The sequence below is a fragment of the Pseudophryne corroboree genome, chromosome 4, assembly GCF_028390025.1.
Source record: "Pseudophryne corroboree isolate aPseCor3 chromosome 4, aPseCor3.hap2, whole genome shotgun sequence".
Classification (NCBI taxonomy): domain Eukaryota; kingdom Metazoa; phylum Chordata; class Amphibia; order Anura; family Myobatrachidae; genus Pseudophryne; species Pseudophryne corroboree.
This window is the reverse complement of record NC_086447.1, coordinates 448,791,706-448,806,860: the sequence shown is the minus strand read 5'-3', so window position 1 is coordinate 448,806,860 and position 15,155 is coordinate 448,791,706. Positions and strand designations below refer to the sequence as shown.

The window sequence follows — 15,155 nt, the reverse complement described above, 5'->3', positions numbered from 1 at the left end:
CAACCAGGAGTTAAATCTTTGTGTGCTATGCCATGAGTCCTATATAATTATATAACCTATAACTAAAGGTCCTCTTGCAGTACAGTGATTCTATAAAACTACATCATATCCATCTAGCTATATGTGAAATATTTATAATTCTCACGTATAGTTCTATGATTGAATGAGAGGAAATTAAGGTACCATATAGTTTTGCTAAGGAATACAGCCACATGGATCGGGTAGCCATATAACCAATTAAAACACTGGTGAACAAATATTACAGCTCTAATGTTAATAACAAATTAGAAATAGGTACCAGAATATATACCCATGTCATTTAACATTATATGAGCATGGGGAATATGTAGGAATACGCAGTAGAAAACACTTGATACAGTAGGACGTTTCAATATAGCCGGAATTTATTCTGCTCTATATATAAGGACAATAGGCATATAAGTTTGCACAGCTCCAGGCATTATCTGTATTTTAAATAAAGCAGTTATTATTCAGCATATTATCTAGCATATTTACTAATTGTATTAATATGCCGGATTTATTCAGTATTTGTAAATCAGGCATATACCCAATCATATTACATGAAAATGACAAGCATACTGAACACTGTAATGCTGTTATAAACATCTCTATTTAGCTACAGGAAAGCAACAAATGTAACAGCTTCTAACTACTGAAATAGGAATCCATAAATATTAGATATAACATTGTTACATTTGTTGCCACCATCAGACATCACTGCTAGAAATAATGTAGCTGTTATTTATAAGCCGAATAATAATTTGAAAAACATTACAGGTAAAAATCATCATACAGAATAAAGACAGCGCACAAGCATTTTCTTTTAAATCACTTTTATTTTTTCACACCAAATAAAGTTTTTTTTAATGTACTTTCTATACTTTATTCTATCTCTATCAATTTTTATACTTCACTTTGCATGACTCCATACATTAGGAGGACATATAATACATCATATGTGATAATATCAAATAAACACATATGACATATGGGTATTGGATAAAAAGAAAAAAATATATATATTTTTTTTTATAAGGTTTATCAATAAAGTATTTATGCTATAATCTACAAGAAAAATTATATTTCTGTTTGTAGAATGGGAAAGAATGCTGCTGGTAGAAAATTGATTCCTTTTTCTCTCTTTTGAAATCTCTGTGAACATCATGCTCCACAGGATCCTGGACACCCAAAGCCTGGTGAATTGCCAAAACCACTGGCGGATGAAGGAACACCCCACCCATGTAACTGGATCCTTAGGATCTGAGCCCCCGCCAACCTCACCGTCCTCCACTTCAGAGAGATCTAAATCTGATTCCTCCAGAAACTCTGTGACACTTGCAAGGAAGGTGTGGTGATGCAGAGACGAGGCCAAAGTTGGTTGTCACGAACTAACCTAGGAGGGAGCCCAACTCTCTGCCTGGGAAATGTCCACATGTAGAAACAGAAAGGCCATGTGAGGGAAGATGGTACATGGAGGAAGGGCTGCTACAGGAGGATACAGGGGAAGGGGACAGGAAGAGCTGGTCACTCACCGGCCGCTGATGGTCTGACCTCTCTTAACCAAGGTCTGTGATGGAGCACACCAACACACAGGAAGGTTCCTCCATCTCAACTGTCACGTCTCCAGACAGCCGTGAAGCTTGGTGCTCCATGGCACAATAGCTACCTGGTTGAGAAGAGCTATGGGGCAATTACATCTGACATTGGGAACATGTGTAGTACGACACAGACTGTTCACCCGCAGCCTGGACCTGGAGCAAGAATTCTCTTCAGACATAATGAAAGAAGACAAATCAAACACAAAGAGAACAAGGCGTAGATTGCAATCAACCCCGAGTGAAAGTGGACAGATAGATTGATAGATACAAGAATAAATATATATATATTTTTTTTAAATTGTATGCTAAAAGTTTAGTGCCCTGCTGCAACAAGACACTTTAAACCTGCAACACAAAGACAGGCAGTGTAAAGGACATGTAAGAATATATAAACAACAGAGTGTTAGTAGCAGGAGTCACACAAGGGATCACCCACAAAATTGGAAAATGCAGCCCTGCAGGTAGGGCGATTGTTACGGTATAGCCTAAAAACGGTGCACTTATTGCAACCAGCTCAAGGCAGAGAGGAGCTGCCATACTAGGTGAGGAGAGCTCCTCCTACTTGGTGGTCTAAATCTCGGTCCAGGGGGGACAATTGAGTAAAGTAACTGTCAAGACATGTTCCAGCTGTCAAGCTTCCTGAGGAGCAGGCCAGGCATCCATGGGAAAGACTGCCACAACCCAGTCTCAATCGTTGTGAGAGACAGGTCAGAGGAGTGGTTCCAATGCTGGTCCAGGAGTTTGCAGTCACGGCAAACACAAAGGATGCTTGTAGGTCCCTGGTTACCTACCAATCTTTAACTGGGTGACCTACCACTGAGAGCCCAGGAGAATAGGCAACAGGTGTGACAGACGGGTTGAAGCAAATGCCCTCTCCTGTCCCCCACCAGCCGAGTTCATTGCAGAGCTGCAGCATCCATGCAGGCTAGTGGCGAAAAAAACAAAACGTACAGCTCAAATAAAGTGGTGCCAATTCATTGGGCAAAATCCCTGACCCTATGGGATGTACAGGTTGAGGAGGCAGCCCACAAAGAAGTTTATTTTGAAATTGTGCCTGCTCCTGGAACAGCACCCACTGCACCCCATGTTTATCCAGTGTACCCCAGATAGGATGAGAGAGAAAATGGCAGAAAGTTTCCATTAATCCTCCAGATTCTAATGACGTTCTTTCTGTTCTCTTGAGACAATTTTGACTGTTTATGACTGGTGATAATGGTGACTGGAAACGAAGACAATGATTTCTGAAAGCAAATATAGGTGGTTTCACTCTGTGCCGTTATATCTTAATCCACTGTTTGTTTTGGGTTTCTATATGCCAGGCTGCCTTTTGATTTAGTATTGATGAAAGATAACACTTCATATCCATGCCTTTTATTTGCCCTAGGTGTCTACATAAAGTCATTATTTAATTGGGATTGTTCATCCAGATAAAGCTGGTAATAATTTTTTGGAGATGGTTAAAGTACTGTAGTTATAAGGGCCAGTAACACACATAATTTAGATTTAAACTATGCTACAGCATAATTATAAAATTAAAACAATTTGCTATGGTGGTCAGCACAGAAAGCAGCCATGTCTCTAGCACAATACTAAAATACATCTAAAAACACATTAGCTATTGTGGTACTGCTCAAAGCAGTCCTAGCTGGTCTTAGCACAATGTAAATAATGTACCTTTGGTGAGAGCCATGTTACTTTTGTGTGGAGATCGAAACTCTCTATACCAGAAAAAAATTACCCAATGAGAATAGAAAGGAATGCATGAATGTACTCCATGGGTCTGGATACTGTCTGAGCTTCCCACCAAAGAGTGAAGAATAACTGCTGTTTTCCCAGAGCTAGAGAGTGAGCAGTGCTACTCCCCACACCTCTTAGGAGCGAGTAATATCTGGGCCTCCTAATATGCATTGCCTATCCTGTCACTGGACAAAACTATACAGGCCTCCAGCATTAGTGGCTGTGTTCATGGTCTACAGATAGAATGAATCTCTGCACCAGATTGTTTATGAGGTCTTCCATACTGAGTCTGCCACAGACACCCTTGAAGGAGTGATAGGGATTCAACATAAAAATAGATCTATTATCATCCTGAGTTCAACACAAAATTATATGCTTCCACTACTAACCGTAACCTTTTGGCTAGTAATAAAACTATCCACTATTTATTATGGCAGCATTAAAAATGAGTAACTATTATAGACATGCTACACTTGGGGTCTCCACCATGACCATAAACAGCCCCATGAATAAGGCAACCAGAAACAGTGGATTACTCATAATACAGGTTGAGTATCCCATATCCAAATATTCCGAAATACGGACTTTTTTGAGTGAGAGTGAGATACTGAAACCTTTGTTTTTGATGGCTCAATGTACACAAACTTTGTTTAATACACAAAGTTATTAAAAATATTGTATTAAATGACCTTCAGGCTGTGTGTATAAGGTGTATATGAAACATAAATTAATTGTGTGAATGTAGACACACTTTGTTTAATGCACAAAGTTATAAAAAATATTGGGTAAAATTACCTTCAGGCTGTGTGTATAAGGTGTATATGTAACATAAATGCATTCTGTGCTTAGATTTAGGTCCCATCACCATGATATCTCATTATGGTATGCAATTATTCCAAAATACGGAAAAATCCCATATCCAAAATACCTCTGGTCCCAAGCATTTTGGATAAGGGATACTCAACCTGTACTACACTGCTGTCCTACACAACATAAAACAAACAGCACAGCATGTAGCAGTTCACAACCAAGTGGTGGCAAAAATAAAATAAAAACAAAAACAAAAAAATAACATATCTAGACTTACTTAGCCAATAATACATACACAATAGCCATACATACTGTACATACAATTTTGGTCAACTGCAGCAACAATCAGCACTATAGCTATGTACATACCTCTAAGAAGTGTAATTAATGAAACAAGTCGATGTTCTTGACTAAGTTGTTCCATTTTACACTGCAGGTAATGGTCCGTGTAGGTCTCAAGCGTATTTTTGAAAAGGATTCGTCCTCCCATTAACAGGTGATGAAACCAATCAGGAATGTGGAAAACACAACGTCCTGCCCGTAATTCATAAGAAGAAGAGTTTAGTAATATTCCTATATTTACAGCACACCTGCTAGTATGATGAAATAATATCTGTTTTTTTTTTTAACAATGACTAGTAAACACAGCTATAAATAGCACGGTTTTAAATGTAACTACACAACTTTAGAATGCTACATCTGTATGCCACCTAACTAGGCACAGTAAAGCTGTGTCTACACTGGAGTGACGGGCATTCGTTCTGACATTGTAACACTGGATCCCAGGTTGTATAAACACACTGGAATGACTTTAATGAAGGACAGAGCATCATGTTCCATCCTTCATTAGCATACTACAGTACACTAGTGATATTGCTTAATTTGATGTGCAGCACATTAAATCATGCGGCTGTTGCTAGCGACCGCGGGAGTGCGCAATCCCCCATACATACTGAGCGATGCAAGCGATATGTCGTTCCGAAATGGTATCGTACGGACATCGCTCCAGTGTGTACCAAGCTTTAAAGTTGTCACATGAGTGTGACCAATACAATAGCTATATTAGGTAATTGTCTACTGCATTCTGCATCTTGTATTTTTTTTAGATCATGAAACCAAATGGATTTACTCATTACTACAGATTTACCCAAAGTGTTCTGTGACGGCAAAGGAAAGCAAAATTCTAACTCGCAGATAAAAAAGAAAAAAAGTCTATAATGGATTACAAAAATATTCAACTCCTTCTTGTTCTAGGGGGTATCCAATTAGCCATGGTAATTTACCGCAGCTAATTGTTTTGCCAGGGGCTAACCTTTTAGCCCCGATAGCCAACCCTTACCAGGGATTGGTTTTGCCTGCCTGAGGCAGGCGAAGCCAAACTCCAGCAAAGTGACCATTTTTTAAGCGATAAGTGCTGCGAAAATACATAGCGGGTTTTCACGGACCCTATGTATTTTCACGAGAAAAACTTTTTTTTTTCTTCGTACAATGTAATTGGATGTCGGTGATAAAAAAAAACGAAAAAACAAAAAAAAAAACAAAAAACCTGTGATAAAATTAAAAAAATATTGTGGGAAAAAAACCTTTATTGCTGCTAATTGGATAGCCCCCTTATTGTAACTAAGAGACAATTTGGTTTAGTCTCAGCCAGCTTTGTGTATCTGAACACTCTCAAGTTTCATTGCTTCTCTGTAATACTGCTGAAGCTCAATCAGACTGGATGGGGACATTAAGTGAACAGCAGTTTTGATACCCTTTCACAGATTTTAAATAGGAATGATATCCATTCCAATGTGACTTCTGCTGTACGAATTGGGCAACTGACTCTCACAAGTGCTAGGTACAGTATTGGGCAGACTGCAGCAGGTTGTCTTTCAGAATATGTCCAGATCATGTCGCATACATTTTCCCCCTACTTTCAAAAAATTTCCAGTTCAGCAGAGAACCATCCTAATAGCATAGCAGTAGTGATAGTAGTCTTGCAATAGTGATGCACCTTGTTAGTTTTGCACCAAAAGCGAGCCTATGATTGAATTCTTGGTCTCATCAATCTATAGAATATAAAGTATGAGTCGAGTAATCTGTAAGATTTTGTGTGGGCTATTGTCAAAATGTTTTTTTTTTTTTTGCCATTCTCCATAGAAGACAGAAGTGTGACGTGCCTATGTCCATGGACACTTTATCCCATCTGGAAGACTTTCACACTGAACTGAGAACCCAGGTTATCTCTGAGGCAAGCCCAGTGTCCTGGCTCGGTGTGAAAGGGTCGACATAGGTCATGCATCCCGGGTCACGACCAGGGCTTATTCCTGGGTTCAACCTGGGTTGGCTGAAGTTTGAAAGGCAGACCCGTGTCATACATGACCCAGACATGCCTAAAAGGCTGCTGAATGGCAGGCTCAGGAGCGCTCGGAGAGGACATCATCTCCAATCGTCCTGTGGTGTGAATGGCGACCTGTGACCATCCGGCAGTGTGAAAGGGGTAAGTATATCTGAAGCCCCGGCTCCGATCCGTGTTCAGTATCAGAGCCGATGCTTCAGTGAGAGGGTGTAAAGCTAGGGGACAAATCTTGGAGATAGATAAAGTGGAGAGAGCTAAAGTACCAGCCAATCAGCCCCTAAATGTTATGTTACAGGTTGTGTTATAAAAAGGACAGCTAGGAGCGGATTAGCAGGTACTTTAACTCTCTCCAAGATTTAACACCTCCCCCCTCTGTCATTTAACACCTTTCTGAGGTTCCCAAACAAAATACTGTTGTCACATGGATAACCTGTTTTACACAAATTCACAGTTGCTTTAATATCTACAGTTGTGTCCTCTTACATCCTTGCTGCCGTCACGCTAAACAGCCCTTCTTGTCGCGCCATGTCGGGGCGCGACAAGTGCGAGGAAATTTTTTGCGTTTTTTTTTCCCTGTGAAAATGTGTCTTAGTCGCAAAGTAATGCAGGAGCAGTTCCTGCTGATTAAAATGAAATGCAGCATGCCCATATTGTGTGTGTAATTGTGGCTGTATCTGCATCAGATAAGCCATGTTACGCATAGCAATTTGTATGAAATACAGTCGCAGTCACACACAGAATATAGGCATACTGAATATCATGTTTATCAGCAGAAGCTGCTCCTGCGTCCTATCGCATTACTTTGCGACAGATGCATTTTCACAAAAAAAATGCAAAAACATGATGCTCAGCACTAGAGTCACATGGCACTCATGCGTTATGTGTAACGCCACTTGTAGCGCTCGGAGCAAAGATGTATGAGGACACATCTGTGCATTTTGTCATGATGAAGTTGGCTATTACCTGGGGGATATGCAATGTGTGGCTGAGTCCCTCTTTCTCTAACCCTGCATTAACTACTTCTATTGCTGGGGAATGTATCCACGTTAAAAAAAACACAACAGAAAAAAAAAATGTACCCATGCTACAGGCACTGCTTTCTGTATAAAATGGAGGCCCATTAAACATATACAAAGTATTTTTAAAACTTATTTATAGATAATTTTATGTAACATTCTCCCTTGATAGTACAATAAGGAAATAGATTTATGATGGGCTGCTGCATGGAGTTGCCTTCAATCTCTTGACCTCTGCAGTAACAAGTGAAGAGCCATGGTAAATGGAGGGCAGCAACATTGGACACCTTTAATGTAGAACAACAGGACTCATTAGAAGTCCCATGGAGCAAAACAACACAACCAAGCTAAAAGAGCGCTGGCTACATCCTGCTTGGAGCAGACACCCAAGTCCTGGAAGATACTTTTGGCATGAGACTTAAATAACTCTACCATGCAAGAAATTGTAGCATTAAGGTTTTAAGGGGGCTAAGCCCCTTCTTTCTGGCAGTTCATGGATGGGTAAAACAACTCACCACCACTGAAAGCAATGTTAAAGGCAAGAACAAGATTCAGGCTAATTCATGCGAAAAGGCAGTGAATCAACCTGGATTGGTTAAAGGGACCGGGGGCAGGATTACTGCCTGACAATGTAAGAATAGGTCCAAGATATAGTGTATGAACTTACTCTACCTTTTAGCTCATGTATGATCTACAAATAACTAGTAAATACTACGGTTCATATTTACAAAGCAATACACTGCTTCTCAGAGGGTTTAAGCTGTAAATTTAAAGCGCCACAAATATTAAAGTGTGAAACAGGAGAGTGCTTTACACTTAATATTAGTGCCACTTTAAATATTGAGCCGAAACCTACAGCGGGTTTACTTTGTAAATATACCCCTACTACACTATTCCTGCAAGACACCTATACCGCTGAAATCCAACAGATAAGAGCTATTACTTACCTATAAACATAAGATAGTCATAAACACCCTCTACCGTCAGCACTTCCATGAAGTAGTTCTGGTTATGCTTTCTCTCTATATACTCTGAACGGTTGGCATTGTTCTTGTACATATCGTTAAAAAGCTGAATTCAAAACAAGACACAAACAGGCATTCAAAATATCACATATAAATAAACAGGACAAGAAAGAGATGCTACACTGGAATCTTTCTTCACACCTTTTTGTCGTTCTCTGACGTGGGACTGAGAATAGTCAACTCAGGTCTGCTTGGTTTAGGTTTTGGGGATTCACATGAGTTGATGAAATTCATGATGAAAAGCTCTAGATGTTGTCCTTTCTGTAATCAGGGACACATTATACTGTAGCTTAGGAACACAAAATAAGTCTGAAAGGTTAAAAAGCTAAATATTAAATTACCTCTTTAATTAGCTTGCCTGGTACAGACTTGATCATTTTACCTGAAAATTAGAACACAAAGACATATATTCATAATACAGTATAATAGTAACCTTAACAGCAGTTAACTACTATATATAGTGTGTGCTGGCACATTACCCAGGGATCCTGTGTGCATGTCTACTATGTTGGATAGAAGCGGTTATTCCATTTTGGGAGTGTTTCCATAACAAAGTACAGAAATGGAAAATTATCTAGAAATGTCACAATGTTTTGGCTGCAGTACCTTAAGACAGGCTCCTGGAGCAGCGAATGTATTACCATTATGCTTCTTTTAGGTCACAAGCTAATTCACACACAAAGCAGTAAGAAAGTTCTGTTCACAAATAGGTAGTGCTATTTATTGTGCACCGGTGAGAACAAACAGCTCAGTGGGGTTGTGAGATCCAGTCAGGGGCAACAGGGTAAATTTGTGTCAACTGTGTAGTGTAGTGTTAATCTGGTAGAAAAATCTGGTAGAAAAGGTTTAAAGGATGACTCGGGAATTTGGAAAGAGGACACATTTCAGAGAACTCTTGAAGGTCTGCCGGTAAGGAGAAAGTATTGTTGTACAAGGAAGGGAACTCAACAGAGTGGACGCAGACCTCTAACGTCCTGTAGTCGATATTATGAGCAAGTAATCAGGTCAGAACTACGCATGCTCTGGTGCCGCAGTGCGCCGGCGCATGGCTGACAGCCCTCGTTGCCTAGCGATCGCCTCTGCCTGATTGATAGGCAGAGGCGGTCGCTGGGCGGCACGGCGGCGTTTTGGCCGCTGTTTTATGGGCGCAGTCCGGCCAACCAACGTAGGCGTGGCCGGACAGTGCCGGGGGGGGGGAGGAGGGGGGGACTGGCCACAGCAGCTGCTGCGAGCCGGGCAGCGACGAGTAGCTCCCGGCCAGCAGGCAAAAGCTGCGCTGGCCGGGAGCTACTCCTGAAGTACAAAAGCATCACCTTTGTGCGATGCTTTTGTACTTCAGTGACGGGGCAGGGACCGACATGCGGGGCGGGCTACCCCTGTGCGTCAACCCGCATGTCTGTGTTCCTGATTGTAGCTGTGCTAAATTTAGCACAGCTACAATCAAGTCTGAATCACCCCCAAAGACTTTAGGCAGAAAAGAGGGGTCAAGTTAGGAGATATTTTGAGGAAAGGGAAGAGATGGATTTCGTTACAGCTGTCCAAAAATGCTTTGTATATTAGTAGAAGTATTTCATATTTAATTCAGTAAAATACAGGCAGAGTAAAATACAGAGCAGAGCAGAAGTGTGTAGTTGTACAAAGTAGTTAGTGGAAGAATGGTTCGAAGAGAACTGTAAACAAGATTGTGAGTGCATTCCACACACTCCCCCCTCAAGCGGTACTCAAGTCAAGCAAAAGGCGGATCATTATCATTTATTTATTATTACCAGTTATTTATATAGCGCACACATATTCTGCAGCACTTTGCAGAGAATAATTGTCCATTCACATGAGTCCCTGCCCCAGTGGAGTTTAGTCTATATTTTCTTACAAGTACATGCACACACATTCACGCTAGGGTTTATTTTGTTGGGAGCCAATTATCCTTCCAGTATATCTTTGGATTGTGGGAGTAAACAGGAGTACCCGGAGGAAACCCATGCAAGTACGAGGAGAATATACAAACTCTACACAGTTAGGGCCATGGTGGGAATTGAACCTATGACCTTAGTGCTGTGAGGCATAATGTTAACCATTACATCACCTGTACTGTCAATCATGCATAATAAAAACAATCTCAATAGACAGTGTTTAGACATGTCTCCAAAATACTAAAAAATCGTTCCACCTTAGAGTACTTTTGCAGGGTTACCTCTACCAAGTCCATACGGAACAAATAAAAAAGCTTGGACCTAAAACAAGGACAATGATGGGGGAGATGTCGAAATACATTCCTGTAGAACTGCTTAGTGGACAGCTGCGCTAATGGTAGGAGTAATCGGCTACCCCCTTTATTATCCGAGCAGTAGATGGTGAAAGTCAAACATTGCCCATCCCGCATTGAAGGTGAGATAATCAATCAAGTGGTCTTCCACATAATGCTTGACCTGAAGCCAGAACGGTCTATACAATGGACAGAGCAAAAAACAGTGACAAAGCTGCTTTATCTTCTCCCCACCTAACGATCTCTCGGTGCATTCACAATGCTAACATGCCTTAAGGGGGGTACTCACGGAGCGATCGCTGCTTAAAATCTAAGCAATCTGACAATCGCTGGTGCTAGATTAGCCTGCATGCAGGCCAATCTAGCAGGTCGCTCATTTCACCCGTTGGGTGAAATGAGCGGTCTCCCCCCGCTTGCTCAGCACACATCGCGCTGTGCTGAGCGGCGGGAGAGATGTGTGCTGAGCGGTTCGCTCAGCACACATCTCTCCCACATCGGCCAGTGAGTACTGGCCTTTATAAATGAACTTCCCTTCTGTGTTCCCTTCCCCCAAAGCCAGCATGAGTCATTCATTTACATACAGTAGTCTACTGGCCGCGTTGTGTTTGTCATTTACTAAGCAGTACACCCAGTCTCACAAGGGGTGGGATTAGTCGTGGGGGAGGCTGCCCTTTTAAAGCAATGAGGACCGGGAAGAAGTACAGTAAACTCAGTCTCATAAATATAACACTTGTAATTTTTAAAAGACACACTTGTATTGTATATCTATGTAAAAAGTAGCATTATATCTGTGTAAAAAGAGGCATCCACAGTTTTCTTCTAATTTTCCCAAAACAAGTTCTGTTGTGCTTTGTATACAGACTCAGACATGCACACAGATATACACCCATAATTAGAAAAAAGACTATGAATACTACTTTTTACACAGATATACAAGTATAGCTTTTCAAATTACGATAGTGTTATCTTTATGAGACTGTGTTTACTGTATTTCTTCCCAGGACTCTGCATTGCTTTAATAGGCAGCCTCCCCCACTGTGAGACTTGTGATTTCACAGACTGGCTGTGCTGCTTAGTAAAACACAACATAGCCAGTACACTACTGTATGTAAATTAATTGCTCATGCTGTCATTTACTAAGCAGAACACCCAGTCCGTCAAATCGCAAGTCTCACAGGGGTGGGATTGGGGGAGGCTGTCTATTAAAGCAATGGGAAGGCCCAGGAAGAATAGAGTAAATTCAGTCTCATAAAAATATGTTGTTCGTAATTTGAAAAGCCATACTTGTATATATATATCTGTGTAAAAAGTAGTATCTACGGCTTTTTACTAATTTTGAATGTATATCTGTGTGCATGTCTAACTGTGGATGCTACTTTTTACACAGATATACATTACAAGTGTGTCCTTGGCAGGAATCGAACCCTAGCTCACGGGCAAGGTAACCATCGGAGACACCACTATGCCAAAAGAGCCATGAACACAGACGACTGACACCTGCAATGACATAGTGATGTCGCTCATTGTGAAAAAATGTTATACTGCTGTGTGTCCCATCTCTATCATTGATTGTAATTACTTTTTTTTTTCCTTTTAGACAGCTGTGTAGAACTCTGAACTGTGCTTTTCTTTGTGTGCGTTGGAGACTCTGAGCAAATCATTTATGTGTTCACATTTCTAATTAATGTAGAGATCATTAAAAAAAAAAGTTATTCTTAAACTACAAGCATCGTTTGCCTTTACAATGGAGACTTCACACATGAGCAATGGTGGTTTTCAAAAGCGACACCTGGTGGATGAACACCAGCATTGCACCCGGCGGAGACTCAACTCATTACACTGCGACTCAACACACCGCGACAAAGCGCAGGCAAATGTAATGCAATTAGTTTCTCGCACTACACACCACAAGGAGGATAGATATCTGTATATGGACATCTGTATATGGACCCCAAGTTATGTAAAATTGTCTCTGGTCCACTTCATCGGCGAAAGCTGTTAACTTAATATCTCTTGAGCCAATTGAAAATAGGATTTTGGTACTTACCAGGTAAATCCTTTTCTTTGAATCCATAGGGGGCACTGGAGTACTCTTGGGATATGGACGGCCTCCATAGGAACAGGGCACTGAATATTTAAATTTAGAACACTCCACCCCTCCATATCCCAGAGTACCTCAGTGTTTTTTACTGAGCCGAACAGGAGCTATAGAGAGGTTGACAATGGAGTATTACATATAACATAACGGACAACAATGAAGTTGACACATAACGTTACTGACAACTAAACAGTTGACACCATAACCAGCACTTGATAATTTGAACCAGTCGGTGAGAGTGTGTTACCATAAGATCCCCTGAACTTACCACAAACCAGGTAAAACTGCTCTGGGTGGGCGTCCAGTGCCCCCTATGGATTCAAAGAAAAAGATTTACCTGGTAAGTACCAAAATCCTATTTTCTTTTTCATCCACTAGGGGTCACTGGAGTACTCTTGGGACGTACCAAAGCTTCCCCCGTGGGCGGGAGAGCTGTTTGGCACCTGTAACACTAGGCGGCCAAAGCTAGATGCTGATGCCGCAAACGTATCAAACTTGTAAAAGCGCACAAACGTGTGCACGGAAGACCATGTAGCCGCACGGCAAAGCTGCGTCGTAGAAGCTCCACGACCAGCTGCCCATGAAGTTCCCACAGAACGTGTGGAATGAGCTGTTACTGATGTAGGCGGCTGTAACCTAGCATGAAGGTAAGCCTGACGTATGGTCAGTTTTATCCATCTGGATAAGGTCTGCTTAGAAGCTGGCCAACCCATCTTGGCAGCATCATAGAGAACAAACAACGTATCCGTCTTACGAACTGTAGACGTTCGGGATACATAAACGCGTAATGCGCGTACCACATCCAGAGTTCCAGAATTTGCTGTTAACACAGGAACTACTATTGGTTGATTGATGTGAAAAGATGACACTACCTTTGGTAAGAAAGCGGGATTCGTCCGAAGTTCCGCTCTGTGATCATGAAACACCAAATACGGTGGCTTGCATGACAAGGCACCCAAATCTGAAACACGCCTTGCTGAAGCTAAGGCTAGAAGAAAAATTGTTTTCCAAGTGAGAAACTTTATATCCACTTGCTGTAAGGGTTCGAAATATGAAGACTGTAAGAAATCTAAAACCAGATTCAAGTCCCATGGCGCTGTAGGTGGAATGAATGGAGGCTGTACTCTGAGGACACCTTGCAGAAAGGTGTGTATAGACGGCAATAGAGCCAATCTTCTTTGAAAGTAAATTGACAAAGCAGATACCTGCACCTTTAGTGTAGATAAACGCAGTCCTCCATCTAACCCCGTTTGTAGAAATAACAAAAGACGGGATAACTTGAAAGATGATGTCGGAAACTTCCGAGTTTCACACCAACCTGTATAGGCACGCCAAATTCTGTAATAATGAGCTGCCGTAACTGGCTTCCTAGCTCGTAACATGGTTGGTATAACCGATTCTGGAATGCCCTCTCTTCTTAAGAGGGCGGTCTCAACAGCCAAACGCAGCCGCGCTAAATCGGGGTAAAGGAATGGACCCTGTTGTAACAAGTCTGGACGTAGTGGGAGCGGCCAAGGATCGTCTGCGAGTAGTCCGTGGAGATCCGAGAACCAAGCTCTCCGAGGCCAATGAGGCGCCACTAGTATGACTGTGACAGACTCTCTTTTGATCCGTTTTAGCAACAGAGGGAGCAGCGGAAACGGTGGAAACAGGTACACGAGGCTGTACGGCCACGCAACGGTGAGAGCATCCACCGCCACTGCCTTTGGATCTCTCGTTCTGGACACATACTGGAGCGTTTGCCGATTGTGGCGAGACGCCATTAGGTCCACTTGAGGGTAACCCCACCGCTGAACCAACATGTGAAACACTTCTGGATTTAATGCCCATTCTCCTGGATGAAAATCCCGACGGCTGAGATAATCTGCCTCTCAATTGTCCACTCCCGGAATGAACACTGCCGACAATATCACCTGGTGGTATTCTGCCCAATTGAGGATTCGAGCTACTTCCCGCATTGCCATGCGGCTTCTCGTTCCTCCTTGTTTGTTGATGTATGCGACTGCCGTTGCGTTGTCTGACTGCACTTGAACAGTCTGAGAGCGAAGCATGTGTACTGCTTGTCGTAGTGCATTGTAAATTGCGCTGAGTTCCAGGACATTTATAGACAGCAATCTTTCGTGATCCGCCCAGAGACCCTGGAGCTGACAATTTTGAACTACAGCTCCCCAACCTCTGAGACTCGCGTCCGTCGTTAGAATTATCCAATTCCAGCCGCCGTACAGTTTCCCTGCGGTTAAATTGTG

The 15,155-nt window shown here is 41.9% G+C and overlaps 1 protein-coding gene across 4 annotated transcripts in view; it reads right to left on the bottom strand.

The window, feature by feature from the left end:
• Positions 1 to 15,155, bottom strand: part of SNX14 (sorting nexin 14) — a 328,243-nt gene that overhangs the window by 48,964 nt on the left and 264,124 nt on the right. For all 4 annotated transcript variants that reach the window (XM_063916961.1, XM_063916962.1, XM_063916965.1 and 1 more), the window contains 4 exons: positions 8,890 to 8,930; positions 8,690 to 8,809; positions 8,471 to 8,594; positions 4,536 to 4,700 (listed from right to left, as the gene is read on the bottom strand). In XM_063916961.1, the coding sequence (XP_063773031.1) occupies positions 4,536 to 4,700; positions 8,471 to 8,594; positions 8,690 to 8,809; positions 8,890 to 8,930 (450 nt within the window). The remainder of the gene's footprint in view (positions 1 to 4,535; positions 4,701 to 8,470; positions 8,595 to 8,689; positions 8,810 to 8,889; positions 8,931 to 15,155) is intronic.